This window comes from Phoenix dactylifera, chromosome 17 (genome assembly GCF_009389715.1).
Source record: "Phoenix dactylifera cultivar Barhee BC4 chromosome 17, palm_55x_up_171113_PBpolish2nd_filt_p, whole genome shotgun sequence".
NCBI classification, from domain to species: domain Eukaryota; kingdom Viridiplantae; phylum Streptophyta; class Magnoliopsida; order Arecales; family Arecaceae; genus Phoenix; species Phoenix dactylifera.
The window spans coordinates 9936126-9955146 of NC_052408.1; the positions used below are offsets into that span (position 1 = coordinate 9936126).

The window sequence follows — 19021 nt, forward strand, 5'->3', positions numbered from 1 at the left end:
CTAAATTGCACTCACATTATCATCATAAAGTCTTGTGGAAGTTTTCAAGGGCACCCCAAGGTCAGCAAGTAACTACAAATATGGGTAATTTTAGAACACGTTGTAGACATAGAACGATATTCCACCTCAGCGGATGATTTGAAAACATAATCCTGCTTCTTATACTTTCAAGATATTAAAGATTCTCCTAAGAACATACACCAACCAGTAGTGGACCGACGAGAATATGGGCGTCCGACCCAATCAACATCAGCAAAGGTAGTCAGAGTAAGTGAGGATGAGGAAAAGGAAATAAGAGTCCATGCCCATGAGCACAGTTGTTTGATCTCCAAAACACCTATATCGTCGCTCCAAAACAGCTATATCGTCACCACCGGTGATAATTATACCGTCAACTTAAAGCTAGCAAAAGAGTTGCAAATAAACATTGAGAAGTCGCATACACTGAAGATGGCAGTTTCGAATTTCTCAAACCAAGCTCGAGGAGCTGATCTCAATCCATACAGAGATTTACGAAGCCAACAAACAAGATCTGAACAAGGTAATTGATAACCAGGTGGAGGCTCCATATATATAGTTTCCTTGAGATCCCCATAAAGAAAAGTATTCTTAACATGCATTTGGTGTGATAGCCAAGGATGGTGAAAAGCAAGTATCAAAACCACACGTACAGTAGCCAATTTTGCAACTAGAGCCAAAGTTTCTTCGTAATCAATCCCACATTCATGCTTATACCCCTCTGCAACGAGCTTTGCTTTGTTCCTGTCAAGTGTCCCATCAGCCATTAGCTTAATTGAATACATCCCAATAATTTGTCCATTTAGGAACGGTGAACAAAGATCCCAAGTATGATTTTCGTCAATTGCTTGCAGCTCCTCATCCATAACCTTCCTCCAAGACTCTTTTTCTGCTGCTTGTTTATAGGAGGATGGAACAGATATATCATGCAAAGTAGCAAATAACACTGATGAATTGTCATATCTTTTAGGTGTGTAACATATCGTACTGGTGGCACAGAATGAAAAGTAGAGCATTGAAGGGAAAGTGTAGATTCAAGAGACTCAAGAGGTAGTAAGTTCAACTTCCATGATCTATGAGGGGGAAGGTGTAGATATAAATCCTCACTGTGCTCATTACTTTGATCAAATAATGATGAAACATTTGATACCAGGGAGTCTGAAAAATATGGTACGTATGACGCAGAAGTTGAAAATGATAGGATTGAATTCACTAATGAAGATAAGTAATAATAAGTGTTTTAAATGAACGAACATGCCTAGAGATACGAATCCTTCGTTTCTGTGGATCATAATAGATAAACCCTTTTCGGTTATTTGCATATCTTAGAAATGCCACACTCTATGAGGTGGGAGGAGAACAAAGTACAGCAAAAAACATGAAGGTGTAAATAATCAGGAGAATTGTGGTTGACTATTGATTAAGTATGCGATGGTTTTGACGGCTTCTACCAAAAAAAAATTAGGTGTCTTTGACTCAATAAGTAAAGCACGTGCTAGTTTTAAAATAGTTCAACAAGCCCAATTTGCTCCAGTATAGTATATATGTTGGGACATGGTAAATTTTTTTTAATAAACTTGACTCACAATATTCTCCCCCTAAATCTGAATGAAAGAGTTTAATGCGAACACCATTTTGTTCTCTATCATGTTAATGAAGGATTTTACAATAGATGACATTTTGGAATTAGAATGAATAAAATATATTTTATATATATCAGGTGAAGTGATCAATAAAGAAAAAGAAATATTTATACCTCATATGAGATACCACAGGTGATGGACCCAAACATCACTATGTACTAAATTAAAAGGGGCAACATAAACTGTGCGACTCATAGGAAAATAAAAGTTTATGGGTTTTGGAGAGAGCATAACTTTAACAATTTGTATGAATTGATGAAATAGAAATCTTGCTCAGTGGCATAATAAACTTCAATATCAACTGCAGCTTATGAGTATGTGGGTGGCCAAGATGGCGATGTCAAAAGTCCCAGATTTTATTGGAGATAGAGACATCATTAACTGAAGAAGAAAGTAAGCTACAAGAAAATGGCATGCCATCATCAAATGTCAAGCACAATGAGTCGTCCATGTCTGAAACCCTTCCCGATCATTTTCCCAATGCGCCAATCCTGAACCAAACCACCAACATGAGAAAAATGGACTAAGCAATTATTTTCAACAAGTTGACCAAGAGAAATAAAGTTTGCAATTAATTTTGGCACATAGAAAACATTGGATAATGGGAATGAATTTTCAGAGGTACATGGAATAGTTCCAATATCTAAAATTGGTAATTTTTCTCCATTGCAGTTGTAATAGGTGCACTAGAAGAGTTAAATTGGATAGAGAAAAGTTTTTGATACCAACCAGTCATATAATTAGAAGCACCAGAATCTATAAACCATTGAGATCAGGGATATTTTATGTCTGATATAATAGCAGCAGAAAGAGAATTTCAGATAGCACCTGGAAAAGCAGAAGCTACAGATTCTCGAATCATTTTCTGAATCGTTTCAGAAGTAGGAGAGGCTTAAGTACCGGGATCAATATTGGTTGGGTTGGCAGTCGATGTTTGATAGGCTTTTTGCCCTTATCTTTGTTCGCTCAAAAGGCGACATTTAGAAATGATGCGACCCTTTTCCGACAACAATTACAGAAATTCCGCTTCTTGCAATGTGAGAATATGAGACCATATTCTTTACATTGATGACACTGAATGCGGTTGAGATCTTTTTGCTTTAGCTTTGGCTTATCCTGATATCTTAATGAAAATAAAGCACCATCAAAATTTGTTGTTGCATGATCAATGATGGCCTGTGCATGAAGCGGAGTTTCTTTTCGAAGGAGATTTGAAACAGCATCATCTAGATTTGATATTATCTAGCGATAAATAATATTCACACAAATTAATTCAAATTTCAAATGTAGTTTCATCAAAAGTTGCATCACTCTACTCTTTCTGTATTCTTTCATGTTCGAAGGTTGCATCATGGAAAGTGAAGCCACTCTCCAGCTCTCCAGCCTCTCTTGGACATGCTGCACCACCTCCATGCACTCGGATACACGCAGTCTCCTCCCAGAGATAGGAATACCCAGATAATCCTCCAGTCACCTCCATGCACTCGGATACATGCTAAAGTAGATGGCAGACTTGTGGACGTTTACTCGCTGCCCAGTCACCTCGCAATAATCCTCCAGGACCTGCTTCAACGCTCGCGCATCCCACATTCGTGCCCTGGCCAAAAGAAGACAATCGTTAGCAAATAAAAGGTGAGAAATCGGCCGAGCCTCAGGGTCTGGAACATAAGCCTCCAGCTCCCGTGTCCGACATGCAGCCCGCAAGGAGCAGGATAGAACATCGACACAAATGATAAATAAGTACGGAGACAAGAGACATTCCTAGCGTAGACCGACGGTCGAACGGAAGAAAGTCGACGGTGTGTCATTAATCAGGATTGAGAAGGATGGCCCCAAAACGCAACCAAGTACCCTGTTGATCCACGTCCTATGGAATCCAAAGCTCTCCATCACCTACCTGAGGATGGGCTACCGATCCATATCAAGCTTGACGGCCATAATGCAACGACGTCTCAGAGCTCAGTGCAGATCCCACATTATCTTTTGGACAATCATAGTATTATCTGAGATGCTCCTCCCTCCAATGAAGGCCTCCTATTCCTGACAGATGAGGTTGCACAGGATGATCGATAGCTCAGCTACTTCCTTTGCTAAGCCAAAGAGCAACTCAAACTCAGAAGTCGAGGGGACAAATGATGGGAGGCAAAAGGGATCGTCCTGCTCTAGCATGGGACCACCCAATTCATGCCGAATAGACCTCAGAGCTGAGCAGGCCAGGCCTCGGTCCGCTAAGAGCCAGATTGACCTCGGCCCCTGCCTAAGACCGAGGCGACCTCAGCCCTCGCCGAAGGCCGAGCCGACCTCGCCAAGCACATGCCGCTACTATAGCCTGCAGCAACCTCACCGCGCCATACTTTGTTTGCTGGTCATGCCATGACGTGTCAACCAAGAACCATGCCTTGCTGCCCTAGCCATACTTGCTGCCAAGGGTCATACCCTGCCACACCCGCCAACACCATGTCGTGCACAAGGGTTGCCCCAGACTATGTGCCTCAAGCAAGCCTTGGCCACACGCTACCTGGCCAAGAGTATCTCCTCCCATGATGAGGATGGACCATACCTCAACTACCTGGGCACCCTTGTGAGAACTATAAATAAGCCATATCAAAAATAAGAGGAACTTTTTTTTCCAAAAACTCTGGATCTACACTAACTTAACCATCGGAAGACCTTCACCGGAATCTCCGGCCAAAACTTTGTGCAGGTAAATCGGCACGCAGGAGATGGCTCTCTTTCTTCATCCCGGCCGGCGTCCTCTCGATTTCCTCCGGCGTGGTCACCCTCAAGCCAGATTTCAACCCCAAAAGACAGCAATCAAAAGATCCTCTGCACACGTCCGGTTGGCGTAAATGCACCATATTTTATTCTGCAGTGTAGACAAGTTTAAAACATGCATGGACCTAAAGGATTATTTTGCACGGCCAATGCACATGGTAGGCTAATGGCTACATCACTATTTTCATGCCATGCATCAACTGAACTTCTGTCCTTCCTAATCTCGTTCTTGAGCTCTAGGAACTCACAAGTCAAAAAACAATGATAGAAAAGCAAAATTATGCACCTGACATCTCTGAATTCTTCTTACACTATCAAAGTTTTCTTACAACCAACAGCGGGATTACAAATTGATGATACGTACTGTTTTTATTTATCTAACTCCAAATGGAAGCAGGTTTAAAAAAGGAATCTCTTGAATGCTCTCTTGGCACAACACATTGGAGAAAATCATATAAAAGTCATACAGAGAAATGATACAGGAATAGGAGCCTTTTCTTGTACATAAAACAAGAAAAGGGGGATTAAAGCCTTTGTCTCGATAGAAAGTATTTTCTGACAAATTTTCCTCAGATAATCAGCCTACAGTATCATAAAGTCAGAAAACTTACTTCCATCAAAGCCAGCAACTCAAAATAATGAGAATGAAGAGGAAACAAACAGATACAAGTGCCTCTTTTAATTGCTGCGACTGCAGTAATTGCTGCTTTTGCTGATGCTGAAGCATTGGTTGCACATGTCGCTGTTGTAATTGCTGCTTCATTTGCTGACTTTGCATCAATTGCTGTTGTTGATCCTGCTGTTGCTGCTTCAAATAGTGCTGCTGTACTGTGTTAGAACTTGGTTGCACAAGACTAGCATTAGGTTGTAATGTATTCATAGAGCTGTTTGATAGGGTATTGGCATTGGTCTGTTGAGGTGCATTGATGGTATTTGGTACAGATCCCACACCACTTTGTGGCATGGAGCCCATAGCACCCTGCTGCAATGAATTAAACGAACTGCCCTGAACTGAATCCAGATTAGCATCAGGCTGTAATGCATTTGTGAAATTCTGCTGTGTTGTTGGAACCCCAAAGTTCATTGTTGAAGGCATGGATACATGTTGCATGCCGGTCACAGCAGATGGCTGCATTGAAGTTGCTGAACCTTGCAAATTCATTTGTTGCACCTGGTTTGGGTGATTGTCATGCTGCTGCAGCTGAGAAATTAGGGATGGTTGTTGCTGCGGCCTGGAGTGAGTAAGTCCACCAGGATGCTGGAATTGTTGTTATCCCTGAGATTGTGAAGGTACAACTTTCTTCTTATTTGAAGTTAGAATATTAACAATTTGTTTCTCATACAGAGGAATTCTTTCCTTCAAACCAGGTTGAATATTATTCTTTGAGATCTGTAGAAACGCTAAAGTACGCTCTAACATCATCTTAAAGTTTTTCATTTTTTCATACTGTTCTGATGGCTTTGCAGGTGGTATGAAAGCATCATGCTGCAGACATTAAAATACCAAGAGAGATACATCAGTTATCAACGATTCGAAAGGTTAGCAGAAGTTAGTTTTCAATACAAGACTTCTTCTATTAATCTTTTAAAGAAAAATCTAAACTCTGTGCAACAAATTCACAAGAGATATTAGAACCTGCTGGAACTTCAAAGCAATCCTTCGGTAAAGCTCATTGATGTCTGCAAAGTACATATCCCTCATGGATTTTATCTGTCATCAATAAAATATAATCAAAATATTAATGCTAAAGCTTCACAGGAACATTTATAGATGTAACTTGTATTCTAATTGTAGAAGCTATAGCACTATTGTACCCAATGGTTTGTCACCAGCACATAAAATTCATTAGCAAAAGAACACATGATAAGATGTATCAATTTATATCGACATTGAGAAATGCGATTTCCTTCAATGCATGTTATCAATGAAGATACAATAATGTGTGTACTGGGTCTAAGAACATGTGATGCCACTATTTTGTTATCAGAAAACATAATCTGAACTAACAGAAAATATTAAATATGCATTACAACTTTTCTGCTCATAATATTTTTCGACCTCAGGGCTTATAGATTTCCCTCCCAACTTTTCTCCCAAACAATTATTATCTTATCATGCTCATCCTAATTTTTTCTTGCAAGTCTTTTGACTCAAAATCCTCGACAAAACCCATGCATGGCCCACCATCAACTTTTCTTTCGAGCCATCCTGTAAATTATAGTAATATGATGCATGTGCCATGCACGTGTTTGGATGAACAGGAATCCTGTAAAGAGAGTTTCGATTTTGATCCTGGCATTGAGGTGCGACAGGCACAGAGACATGCAGCACCTTCGAGTACCAGCACTAGAATAATTTCTCATGCGACGTCCTAGTGCTTGAAATCTCGAAAGAAACAACATAAAGGACATTTTAGAAAATAAGAAATGGAGCTATATGAACTGGAGCTTCATAGATGGAGTACTCTGGAGTTTCAATTTAACGGTAGAATAGATGAGAGTACAGGAAAGTGCTACTGATGTTATGAGCTGACAAAAGAATTTCAATTTTCAAGTAATTATTCTCCAAGCATAGGGTAGAAGCTAGACTAACATTACGTGAAAGAAACGAATGTCAGTGATAATAACATTCCAAGCAGGGCTACAATAATTAAAGGGCTATAAAAAGTAGTTGTTCAACAAAGCCATGTTCTTCATGAGTTCCAATATTATAGCATACATCACAGAGCAAGGTAGTCAGAATCTTAAAAACTTCATTTCCAGAGATAAGGGCCAATATGAGAAGTTTAAGGGAATTTGTTTGGTTTACTTACTATAATGTGATATGGAGATCTCAGGTGTTTATTCAAAATCAGTAGAGCTTTATGCTAGTAAAGTAATTAAACACGTAAATATTAGCCTCTCTTTCTAGCCTCTATATGAGCTGACAACATATATTACCACTTAAGAAAAAAAATAGTCTATTCAAACTGTGGATGGTTGGTGCTGATTTGGCCCTCAAATTGGAGAAATTATATCCTACACCACGTGCACCACATGGCGGCGCACCACGCCAATCACCTCATCTCGTTCCTGTGGCCCCACTCATCATGTGCTCGTCTCAGATTGCTGCCCCCCACCTCGTCTCAGATTGTTCCTGTGGTGCACCGCGGGCATGGTGCATGTGGTGTACGGTATAATATCTCCTCAATTTGAGCCACTTGAATGACCGCAAAGGTATTGATCGAACTTTCAGCTACAGAATTTGGGAAAAATGTAGGTTATGTCAAAAATTACATAAAAGAGTGTGAAGACTTTAGTTGTTTTGATGTTACCTTTTGATAGATCTCCTCCGGCAAATCAGAAACACCCGCATGTCCTGTCTGAGCTGTTGAATCCACTGATGCTGCAAAAGAAAAGAGAATTCCTAAATCAAGAGGGATTAAACTGAAAATGGAAATTTGGCTTATAACTCAATCATTTGGCAAGAACATTTTCAATTTTCAAGTGGTGGGATTGAATCAACATAGACAAATGAAGAAATTATTTACATGAACCAAAATTTCCTAAGGCTTTTCAAATTAGCATGATATTTTGTCATGTATAAGGAACAATGGAGGAACTATAAGCATTACTATACAATTACTTACAAATGAAGAACCCATAACCTTCAGTCCTTGTGAAATACTTAAAGTAAGCCTGTCACTTTATCAGATCATGGATATGCTAGCCTTTTCCGATCATTACACAATTTTGTGGACAGTTTGTTCAGCATGGCATAAGTATTGTCAGAGATTCTTTAAAATCATGAATTATTTTTAGAGAAAATGTATCTCATCAAGGAACAAGACATGATTGAAGAACAAGAGATTTAAAGAAAATGACACACATAAAATGCGCAATCCTGCATAATTGAATAGAACTAGCAGGCATGTGTCAGGAAATATGATTTCTGCAGTGTAATTAATAACCAGACATGCATCATTCCCAATCCTCGAGGATCATCGATTATGTTGGCTGGCAATTATAGGCAGTGTCGTAAATTGCAGATGAATAAGAAATAAGAAATAATTCATCAATGAGGCCCCTAATTTTATGACCTTTTGCAGCATGAATGAAGAGCAACCAACCATACAGCATAGTTGTTGGCACTAACAAACTTAAAGCCTAAGGGAGAAAGACAGTAATGATACAAATGCAGTTACAGTCAGGAGCAAACCAAACACCAGACAGCAACAAGGTTAAAAAGGCTAAAAGTCAAACAGTGGACCCACGACAAACAGACAAACAGCTGGAGTAGGTAAAAAATACAAGGTAGTGAAAAAGGAGAGGAAGGGAAGACAAGCTACCAGCTCGATGAGGCTTCAGGAAAATATGGAAGTCCCGAGTTAGCTGCTGCTGAAGCGAAGGTGTTTGTTGATGAATAGAAGGCTGTACATGTTGTTGCTGTCTTGCAACTGATTGTGGATGTTGCTGAAGCAAAGATGGTACTGATTGCTGGATTGAATTCAGTTGATTCTGTTGAAGGCCAGGTTGCGCAGCTGACTGCATCATTGTAGGCTGTGGCTGCTGAATAGTGGACTGACCTGACTGAAGACCTGATGACATTTGCATCAGAGACTGTTGAGAAGATTGCAGTTGGGTTGGCTGCAACAGAGATTGTTGCAGCTGCTGCTGTTGCAAATGCGGTTGCAAGAGTGAAGGATGCTGCAACTTCCGTTTTAGTAACCGTTGTTGAAACTGCTGGTGGTAAATAAGCTGATTCTGAAATTGCTGCTTCTGTTGAGAAATCATTTGTTGCTGGTGTTGCCTTCCCGGCATTTGTCTTTGCGCATTGGCATAAATATCTGGTGCTGCACCTTGCCCTACAGAATTACTTACAGAGTTCTTCCAGGCATGTTCTGCAGGTTGGATGTCTGGCCGACACTGGATATGTTGGACTGACTGAGAACTGTGATAGATGATATAGCAGGAGGTAGGTTTGCAGAATTTTGTACAGAAGTTGACGTGTTATTTTGAAGGTTTTGTGGTAAAAGTGGTTGCCTCGCTGCAGGCGGCTTAACCACAGGAATTGCTAATGGTTGCCCTTGATTGCCAATGTTACAGAGATACCAGGATGGTTGGTAGTTGACAGAATTTTTGAAAGCAATGAAGAATAAAAGTTTATCATGTGAGCAATTATCCTACCTTAGCAAAGCTTTATGCCACACATCAGGAGTTGGATCTAGTATTAAAGTATTACTTAGCAAAGTGAGAAAGCATTTTACAACTGGCTCTCCACTTATCATCAACCTCATCGATCAATGTTATACCCTTACTCAGACCCTTCGTTTTAGCCTATGTAACCGCACCAACAGAGCATATGTTGTAGCCTATATCAGGAGTTGGATATTGGTATGACACGCAGTCATGGGTCCATAAGAAGAAATTCCTAGATACTAAAACGATCTAGTGTGTAGGCATGCACCAGCACCCTAGAGCATATGTAATACAGGATGTACCTAGTTTACGCATCTTTAGAGAAGGAAGAGACTTATCATAAAACTTAAAGAGGTTGATACTTGGTAGTTAGAAAACCTATCCTCTTGGTTGCACAACAAGCTTCAAGACATGGGAGCAAAACCACTCCCAGATCTACATTAGCATCAAGGTTCGCCGTCTCAGTACTAAACTCCGTACCGGTGCACCGCTAGCAAAATGTCGGTACGGAACGGTATAGAGTTTTTTTAGCGTATTGAGTGTTGGTACGTCACCCATACAGAATACCGGTACCAAACTAGTACGGTACGGTATGCCTCGTACCATCCGGTACGGGCCGGTACGACAAACAATATCCTACCTATATTGGATTCCTTGATTTGAGGAAGAATTGTCCATGCAACGAAATAAGAATTGGTTTGTCCATGTTTTGGAACTTTTGTATTGTCATGAAAATACAAAAAGTGGATATAGTTTGCTAGGAAAAGAAATATGCACCTTCTTCAACAATTCCATGCAATTTTGCATGAAAATTAACAACATTGGTGTGTTTTGTGGAAAATGATTTTATATCAAAAAAGTAATAAATCTCAAAATATGCTAATGAAAACTCCACATCCATTTGTTTCAATATCAGATATTGTGGCAAGTAAAATTTCACATGCCCAAGCCAGTTGCTTTTTAAAACTATTAATTTAAATCAGATTTCATAAAGTAAAAATAATTTATAGCGCAAATAAGACCTGTTTTTAGTTAATTTATTAGTAATTTGGTAACAATGCTGAGTTTGTACGCATAGTTTATAACTTACTATCCTTGTTCCCTTTTGTTTATTCACTCATCATACCATTCATTCATGTAAATCACACTTATTATTCTTAGAAGCAATGGTAAAGTTTCTTACGATAGATGCTTTAGAAGTTGAGATTCTTTCTTTGTGACTGTTTACTTAATCTAGCATAATGCTGATTCATGTTAATTTTTATGCTAGATTTCTTTAGATAGCGTACTAATGCATGTACTCGACATGTTAATTAGTTATTTATCATGCATCCTTGGAATGGCATAGGATGCTAAAAAGATTGGTCAAAGAAAAACAAAAGTCAAGTCAAAGCATGTATATTTCCAAGAAAGAAGCATTTAAAACAATTAAAAAAGGGTAGGGGATCATAGGATATCAAAGCATGTCAATTGCAAATCTTCAAGTGTCTAACAATATTTTCAATATTAATGCTTGACATATATCATACATGCCCCCGACCAACTTAAGCAAAATAAGTAATATGTTAAACTTGTTTTGGCAAGTCCATTGAACTCCTTTGGTTGTAAGCTATCGGCAAGTCGATCCATTTATGCAGTTTAACAATACAGGAGACTCTATTTTTATTCATCTACTTTGTCATTAAGTCCGAATGAATAGTGGAAGCAAGCACCTAAATGCATAAACTCATGATATCTAACCAATAAGGTAGGCTTTTATACCTATAAAATGGGTGGCAAAAATTGACTGAAAACCAAAAGTCTACCTGACCTGCACCTGTTTAGGTAATATTTAGGACAAGGACTTTAGTTTGGGCTATGTAATAGGTCAAATTTTTTGACCCGGACTTTAAACATGTCAGATACGGATCAAAGTTTTGACTGTACTCACACAATGAGAATAAAGTTTTACTTAGATCGGGTTGAGTCTTGAACTAGGTGAAAAGCCTTTGAGATCAATCGATGCTTTTTTAATATTAGTTGTAATATTCACCTCAATTTGATGCATCAAGAGTTGCAAGTAAGGTACGCCGTCTCGATACCGAGCTCCGTACTAGTGTCATGCTATCACTGTATCGGTATGGTACAATACGAGATCGATTAAACGTATCGAGTGTCGGTATACCCTCCACACCATGTACCAGTACGGTACAGTATACTATGTACTGCCCGATTTGGTATGGTACGACATACCATGGCTGCAAGGAGTGGTCAAAAAAGTCTTAGTTAGTTTGGGTATGCATCATGTTGCACGGGTTTGGCCGGTCAAGGCGGTTAACATGTCAATGGGTACATGGACCAAAGAATCCCCATATGATGCTGGGTTAGGTTCAATATGGTCAAGGTTTCCATAATATTGTCCTACTTTGACCCATTCGAGCTATTAAATAACATGCATAGGACAAGTACTAAAAACGATAAGAAAAACATATTAAGAAACAACAATAGACGCCAATTATACAGAAAAAAGGGACCAAATAAAACTATACGAAAGGTAGGGAGAGAATGTACATGGTGCAACACCAAATGATATTTTACATGTAGAAAAAGCTCAGAGCATTTATCTGCTTCACATAGTCTATAAACCAAAATAAAAAGTGAAAATAAACAAAGAGCAGTATCTGTGAGTTTCTTTTAGATGCCAAGCATACAACAATTTCTCCAATACCCAGAATGTCTAATTTAAATCTTTTACGACATTGCATTAAGACAAAGCAATATGTCCTATCATGTCAATACCTGGGTCTGTAGGATTTTGGTTTGGAATGGTGGTGTTCGGCATTGGAGGAGTATGCTGAGTCTTTGTCTCCATCGAAAGCAATTTCACAGAAATTTTCCTCACATAATCAGACTGCAATATCAGAAAGTCAGAAAAATTACTTCCCATGAGAACTGACAATTCAAATTAATGAGAATTAGAGGAAACACAGATTAAGCCTTTTTTTTTAAGGAAGAGAATGAATATGTACAACAAAAGGAGACTGATCTGTCCACCTTGTGGATGAATATATTCGCTTCACCTACAGTTTGACCGGCCCAGACTAGCTATCGAAATACTTACCATGATACATCCACAGTTTAAATCAAGTCTTTATAACTAGCAGAATTTGATTATCTAAACCTGCTATTCCTGGCCGAACAAATACATAACAGTCAAAGAAAATCAACAGCATGATTTGCAATATGGAAGATTTGCAAACAGCAGACAGCTGCCAACATCAAGTAGATCAGATAAGCATGCTCAAGTCGCAGAAATACGTGCAAGTTCAGCAAGACCTGCAGGACGTAAGTTTTTTCCTTCTTTTTCTCCACTAGTTGAGGTAACTACGGACAAGTGACAAAGTAACAATAGTTCCTATAACTGGCCGCTCAGCATGCTAAATTGTGATAGCCAACCAACTCATTAATTTACAGAAAATCTAGCTCCCCACATACATTTTTATTGAGATTTGACTACGATCCTAACCAATGCAACTTATAAGCATAGACCATGCTTTTTCATATTTCTTTGATCAATTGAACTTCCTTCGATCTCTTACCAACCCCTCTCCCATGCTCCCAAAGACATGTAGGAAGCCATGGAAAAAGGAAGACAAATCAACCTTTTCCCTCAGCTCTTTCCACTTACAAATAACATATAGCGACAGATTTTTTAAAATAAAGGGGGAGAATCATTTTTTGGCTATTGCACCACATCATTAGTATTAACTCACACTACTTCTCAGCTCCAAATGGCCAAATTCTGCAACGTCACCATCTCGGTGATTTTGACATGACAAATCTTGATGAGAATTGTACACAAACAAACATATTATTCTTTGTACGATAGTACATCATTAGTAGTAATTCGCACTACCGAATTACAAATGGCCAACAATTCATTGTGAGGGTTCTTGCTGCTAAACAACTTCAATTCCACAAATCTCAAACATTTTAATATGAGAATTTTATTGATCTTTGTACTACACTACATCATTAGTGTTAATTCTCATTACTTAATTCCAAATGGCAAACAAATTCATTGTGAGGGTTTGCTCCTAAAAATCTTCAATTCTACCAATCTCACCAATTCACATATGACTGTTATCTTGTTATGGATTGTAAATAAATGAACATATTCAGATAAGGGTAACTTGATTCACTTCCTCATCAGCTAAATATGAATTCCAATGGAGCACCTTAATTCACGAATCTGCATGTGCATGGATACAAAAATCATTTGATGACAAAACAGTAGCCAGTTTCAGCCGTCCGTTGTGTCCCCCAGGCCGAACACAAAAGACATTTTCCAGAACGTACACTAGAGCAAGGCTGCAGTTGTAACTTTAAATTTGTAGGAACAGTCGCTAAGAAAGAATGATGGTTCATTGCTTATAGCATGAATAATCCATCTTGCAACATAAAATAATCATGAGAGAAGTTTAAGATTCAAGTAAATGAATGTACCTGGCTTGTAGCTGCAGTATATATCTTCTCTTCAAATCGAACAGCAATTTTCTGAAGTTCATTTAAGCCTTCCGGCACAGAAATAGGCAAATGTCTCTTTAAAGTGTCCATTCTGCAAGAAATACAATAAATGTCATTGACAATGGAGTTGAATTTCATGAAGAAACAATTAAATAGGAAAACTTTGTGCCTGCATAGACATTGTTGATGAGGACTGATCCATGTATAAGGAAGGTTACTCTAAGAACAAGCTCGAACCCACGAATTCCTTCGAACCTATCGAGTTAAAAATATAAAGAAACGTAAATTTTGATATCTTTCTTGACAAGGGCAAAAAAATATTCCTCCCCTTCTATTTCTTACAATCTTATCCCCTTCTTTTAGTGACAGCATTAAACCTAAGACCTCATCGATTCCCTCCCAAGCGGCTTGGTACCCAAGCCACAGTCCAAAACTCGACCACCTCCATCTATTACGGAAACTTCGGAAGCAACTAATGGGGTCTGGGTTCTTCTATTTCCGGAAATTAATCACGCATACCGAAAACAAGAACCACAAAATAAAAAAAAAAAGGAAAGAAAACAAAGCATCGCAATAGATTCAAAATTTTCTCACTGGAACCAACAAATCATCCCATACCCACAAAATTTGACCAAGAAAACACCAAGATATCCAGATTTAAGAACCACCGGTCAAATTAAGGATCCATCGCTCGCGCATGTATCGGATTCATCTAAAAACCTAAAAAGCAAGAGGCAAGAAAAGGGTCCGAGATCCACTCACATCTTATTGACGATCCTCTGCCGCGCATCGTGCTGCAGCTGGCACCGCCAGTCGCCTGCCGTGGCGTCACCGGCCGTGGCGTCAGCGGTGGAGGGCTCCCCCTGGCCAGGCCTCCAGCTGTTCCCCTCCATCGGCGGCGATCGAAAAGCTAAAAGGGCCAACAGAAAATAAACACCCGGAGATCTCAGCGGCGGCGGCGGAGAGAGAGAGGATGAGACAACCCATCGGCGGATCGACCAAAGAGGGTGCAAGAAAGAGGGGGAGAGGATAGAGCGTTCAAATCTGGGAAGATTCCCTTCGCTGGAGTAAAGAAAGCCTCCTCCCGGGTTTCCAACGACGCGGTCCATCTTAATGGATATAATAATAATATATAATATCGTGCTCGGTCGTGGCCCCTCCCGCCAAGACCGAGAAAATATGGGGGCGCCCGCTATAGGCGAACACATATTATATCTAATTTTATCTAATTTAAACTAACCTAATACGTCTGTTAAATTAATAAATAAATTAATAATATTATAAATAATTATATTTGCTTAATGTATGTTGATATTAATACAAAATACTTTTTTTTAGTCATTAGGAAAAAATAACTATATAAAGATATTTATCTGCCATGTGTACAACCCTAGTCATATTTATTTAGGCCCCATTTGGAGAAGCTTATGAAGAGCTAAAAAGTACTTTTTGGCCGTCCAAAAGCACTTTTAGATAAAAAATGATGTTTGGTAAAAATTTCGAGAAGCTATTTTAGCTTTTTTAAAAAATTAAAAATAATTTTTTTGGCAAAAGCTTCATTTTGAAGCTTTCTGAAAAAGTTGTTTTGAGCTTTGTCGAAAAGTTTTTTTTTATCAAAATACTCCTATTTAAAAAACATTTTTTCCTTCCAAAACACTCCATCTCACCACCTCTTTCTCTCCCACCCACCCTCCCCCCCCCCCCCCAGCCGCCCTCCATGCCTTTGCCCCCATGGTGGGGAGGTGCCGAAGAAGAAGAAGGTCGGTCGCCATGGATGTCCTCGCCCCCACGGTGAGGAGGTGCCGAAGAAGAGGAAGAAGAAGGGGGCGTCCTATCGCTTCCTGTGGCCGCTGCCGGCTACGACCCGCCCCCCTCCCATGTCCGCCACGGTTCGGCCCCTTTCCGGCACCGTCGGCCTCACGGGAGGAGAACACTTCGCAAGGGGCTAGTTGCGACCGCCGAAATTGCCGCCGGCTACGGCCCGGCCTCCTCCCAGGGCCGCCGCGACTCGGCCCTCTTCCGGTGCCGCCGGCCGCGTGGGAGGAGAAGAAAGGAGAAGGGAGGAGAGGAAGGAAGGAGAAGAAGAGAAAAAAAGAAAAAGAAAAGAAAAAGAAGAAAAGGAAAGAAAAAAAAGAAGAGAAGAAAAAAAAGAAAAGAAATGAATAAATAAATAAATAAATGCATAAATAAATATGTATATAAATGAATGAATGAATAAATAAATAAATAAATAAGATAATAAATAAATATATTTTAATGAATAAAATAATAAATAAATGCATAAATAAATAAAAATATATACGAATGAATGAATAAATAAATAAAAAGAAAAATGATGAGTGAGTGGCAAATAATCTGATCTTTATGATATTGATAAGTACTGTGAATTTGTCACCATTACAATTAGTTAAGTAAAGAGATAATTTCTTAAAAAGATAAATGATCATCGGAAGGGTAAAAATTAATTTACACTAATAATTATAATATTGTATACATTTATTGTTGTATTATACTATAAATATAATATTATATCATATTATATTATATCATAATACATTGATATGCTATGTTAAATAATTTAATATTATATTAAATTATTATCCTATAGTATACAATATTATAGTACTATATTATAATAATATTATATTACATTACAGTAATATTATACTATATCATATATATATATATGTATTAATAAATGCTATATTTTAGTATGCTTTGTTGTATAATACTCTGTAATATTTTTTATGGTAATTTTGTCATACAAAAGTACTTTCTCAGTTTGTTTACCCAACATATCACAGTATTTAAAAAATGTAGTTATCAAACAACAAACAACTTTTTATAAAAAACTCTACTTCAGAAAACTCTACTTTCAACAGCTCTACTTTCAAAAGCTCTACTACCAACAATTCTCCCAAACAGGGCTTTAGCTGCGAATCTCATCACGTGCACAAGATTCCAAGGCAACTAAAAGCAAAACCCATAAATCCCTCTAAAATAAAGTAAAGACGGATATGGCTCCTAGATTGGTTGAGGGTGGATCGACGGATAAAATCCCTATTTACCTTGGTAGGTTCATTGATAGATGGGGTCTATATTTTCTATGAAATAGTTTGGTTCGCGGAGGACGAAGGAGAAAAAAAAAATCAACCAAAAAATAAAAAATATTTTATATTTAGTTGAAGTTTTTTTAAAAAATAAAAAACTAGTTTTCTATGGAAATGAAATTTTCATATTTTATAAAAAAGAAAAAAAAATTCAATAGAAATACCAATCCAAGTGGCAAGGTTTCTATCAATCCACTGTTGACTCCCCCAAACTCATCTAGGATCGGACCGGATCATAAGTGGTTCCAACCCAACCTGTTTCCTTGGATCCAGCCCATTTATACCCCTATAATGTTTGCAGTCTATTTCTGACGTCCAAGAGAGGAGTCCGATTTTTCATAGCCGTGCCAGGCCAAAAAGGGAAAATAGAGCCTCTTGAGATCTCGATTAAGGGTGCGAATTTATATTTGTGAATTCATTGTTAGGATCGAATTTTACCAGAGACATTAGAAGGATTTGGAAGTGAGTCTTCGTTAGCTGTATAGCTTATCACCTAAAAAAATAAAAGAAAGAACTAGGCGGAAGGAATGAGAAGACGGGACAGCCAGAGAACGTTCGCGGAAAGAGACCGCCGATGAGCGGTGGAGATTGGCAATATCATAAAGTCAGAAAACTTACTTCCACGAAAGCCAGCAACTCAAATTAATGAGAATGAAGAGGAAACAAACAGATACAAGTGCCCTTTTTAGGAAGAGAATGAATATGTACAACAAGGAGACTGATCTATCCACCTTGTGGACGAATATATTTGCTTCACCTCCAGTTTGACTGGCCTAAACTAGCTATCCAAATATACTTACCATGATCCGTCCACAGCTTAAAACAAGTCTTTACAATTAGCTGAATTCGATTATCTATAGCTGCTATTGCTGGCAGAACAACACATGACAGTCAAAAGAAAATTAAAAGCCAGATTTGCAATGTGGAAGATTAGCCAACAGCACAGAGCTGCCAACATCAACTGGATCAAGTAGCCACGCTCAAAACAAGGAAATATGTGGAAGTTCAAAAAGATCTACAAGACATTTGTTTTCCCCTTTCTTTTTCTCCACTAGTTGGGGTAACTACTGACAAGTGATAAAGTAACAACCATGGTCGGCGGAATCGCCCCGAACCGCCCGGTTCATGGCTTTCCCAGCTATACCGACAGCGAATCGGGACGGTTTCGGCAAAAAAAAACGAGACACCGTTGCTAGAGGGGAAAAGGAGAAGGAAAAAAAGAAAGAGAAAAAGAGCGGGGGAGAGAGGGAGAGGGAGAGGAAGAAAGAAAGGCCAGCCGGCGGAGGCTGAGAAGCCTCTGCACAGAGAAGGCGGAGGCCGAGAAGACGTGGAGGCGGGCTCCACTCCGGTCCCCTGTGTCGAACGAAACAGGGGCCCGGAGCGGCCCTTTTTATTTTTGCGGATTTTAAGTTGAAGTCAGCATTGCCGATTTCACTTATTTTTTTAAAATAAAAAAAATTAAAAGGAGCCCCCTTCGGGCTCCTGAAAAATAAGGGACCGGAGCGAAGCCCCGCCTTGACATCTCTCCGGCCTCCGCCTCCTCCGCGCCCCGACCTCCACTAGTCGGCCGGGACCGGCTTCTCTCTTCCTTCCTCTCCCTCTCCCTCCCTCCTCCGCTCTCTCTCTCTTTTCTTCTCTCTCGTTCCCCCTCTCCCCCGCCTCTACAATGTCGTAACTGGGTCGGCACGGCGCGGGGCCGTACCGACCCGTGCCGCTGGGCAAACCGCCACAGGGCCCAGTACCGGTATATTAGCCATTGGTAACAACAGTTCCTATAAGCAAAAGATAAGC

At 39.3% G+C, this 19021-nt stretch overlaps 3 protein-coding genes across 3 annotated transcripts in view; all 3 read right to left on the reverse strand.

Annotated features, from left to right (window-relative positions):
• LOC103723566 (mediator of RNA polymerase II transcription subunit 15a-like) overlaps positions 1-15168 on the reverse strand; it is a 39134-nt gene extending 23966 nt beyond the window's left edge. Inside the window, exon 1 of the mRNA XM_039114952.1 lies at positions 15104-15168. The gene's annotated coding sequence lies outside the window, so the exon portion shown is untranslated. The remainder of the gene's footprint in view (positions 1-15103) is intronic.
• Positions 4850-12499, reverse strand: LOC108511889 (mediator of RNA polymerase II transcription subunit 15a-like). Its single transcript, XM_017846752.3, has 5 exons — positions 12393-12499; positions 8765-9366; positions 7751-7821; positions 6073-6147; positions 4850-5922 (listed from the first exon to the last, which is right to left on the reverse strand). Exons 2-5 carry the CDS (start codon positions 9234-9236, stop codon positions 5707-5709), a joined length of 834 nt encoding a protein of 277 aa, XP_017702241.2. The 5' UTR covers positions 9237-9366; positions 12393-12499; the 3' UTR covers positions 4850-5706.
• LOC120104215 (mediator of RNA polymerase II transcription subunit 15a-like) lies at positions 11303-15168 on the reverse strand. The gene is made up of 3 exons (XM_039114955.1): positions 14883-15168; positions 14100-14211; positions 11303-12504 (listed from the first exon to the last, which is right to left on the reverse strand). Exons 1-3 carry the CDS (start codon positions 15011-15013, stop codon positions 12358-12360), a joined length of 390 nt encoding a protein of 129 aa, XP_038970883.1. The 5' UTR covers positions 15014-15168; the 3' UTR covers positions 11303-12357.
• Positions 15169-19021: the final 3853 nt, after the last annotated feature.

What these genes read in the sequence shown, in the direction of transcription:
- LOC120104215 (XM_039114955.1), bottom strand. Translation starts at nt 15,013, where the DNA reads ATGGAGGGGAACAGCTGGAGGCCTGGCCAGGGGGAGCCCTCCACCGCT. An exon ending in CAGAGGATCGTCAATAAGAT is followed by an intron (nt 14,212 to 14,882) that starts GTGAGTGGATCT and finishes TATTTCTTGCAG; the next exon opens with AATGGACACTTTAAAGAGAC. An exon ending in ATACTGCAGCTACAAGCCAG is followed by an intron (nt 12,505 to 14,099) that starts GTACATTCATTT and finishes CTGATATTGCAG; the next exon opens with TCTGATTATGTGAGGAAAAT.
- LOC108511889 (XM_017846752.3), bottom strand. Translation starts at nt 9,236, where the DNA reads ATGCCGGGAAGGCAACACCAGCAACAAATGATTTCTCAACAGAAGCAG. An exon ending in CCTGAAGCCTCATCGAGCTG is followed by an intron (nt 7,822 to 8,764) that starts GTAGCTTGTCTT and finishes TTTCTTTTGCAG; the next exon opens with CATCAGTGGATTCAACAGCT. An exon ending in TTGCTTTGAAGTTCCAGCAG is followed by an intron (nt 5,923 to 6,072) that starts GTTCTAATATCT and finishes TAATGTCTGCAG; the next exon opens with CATGATGCTTTCATACCACC.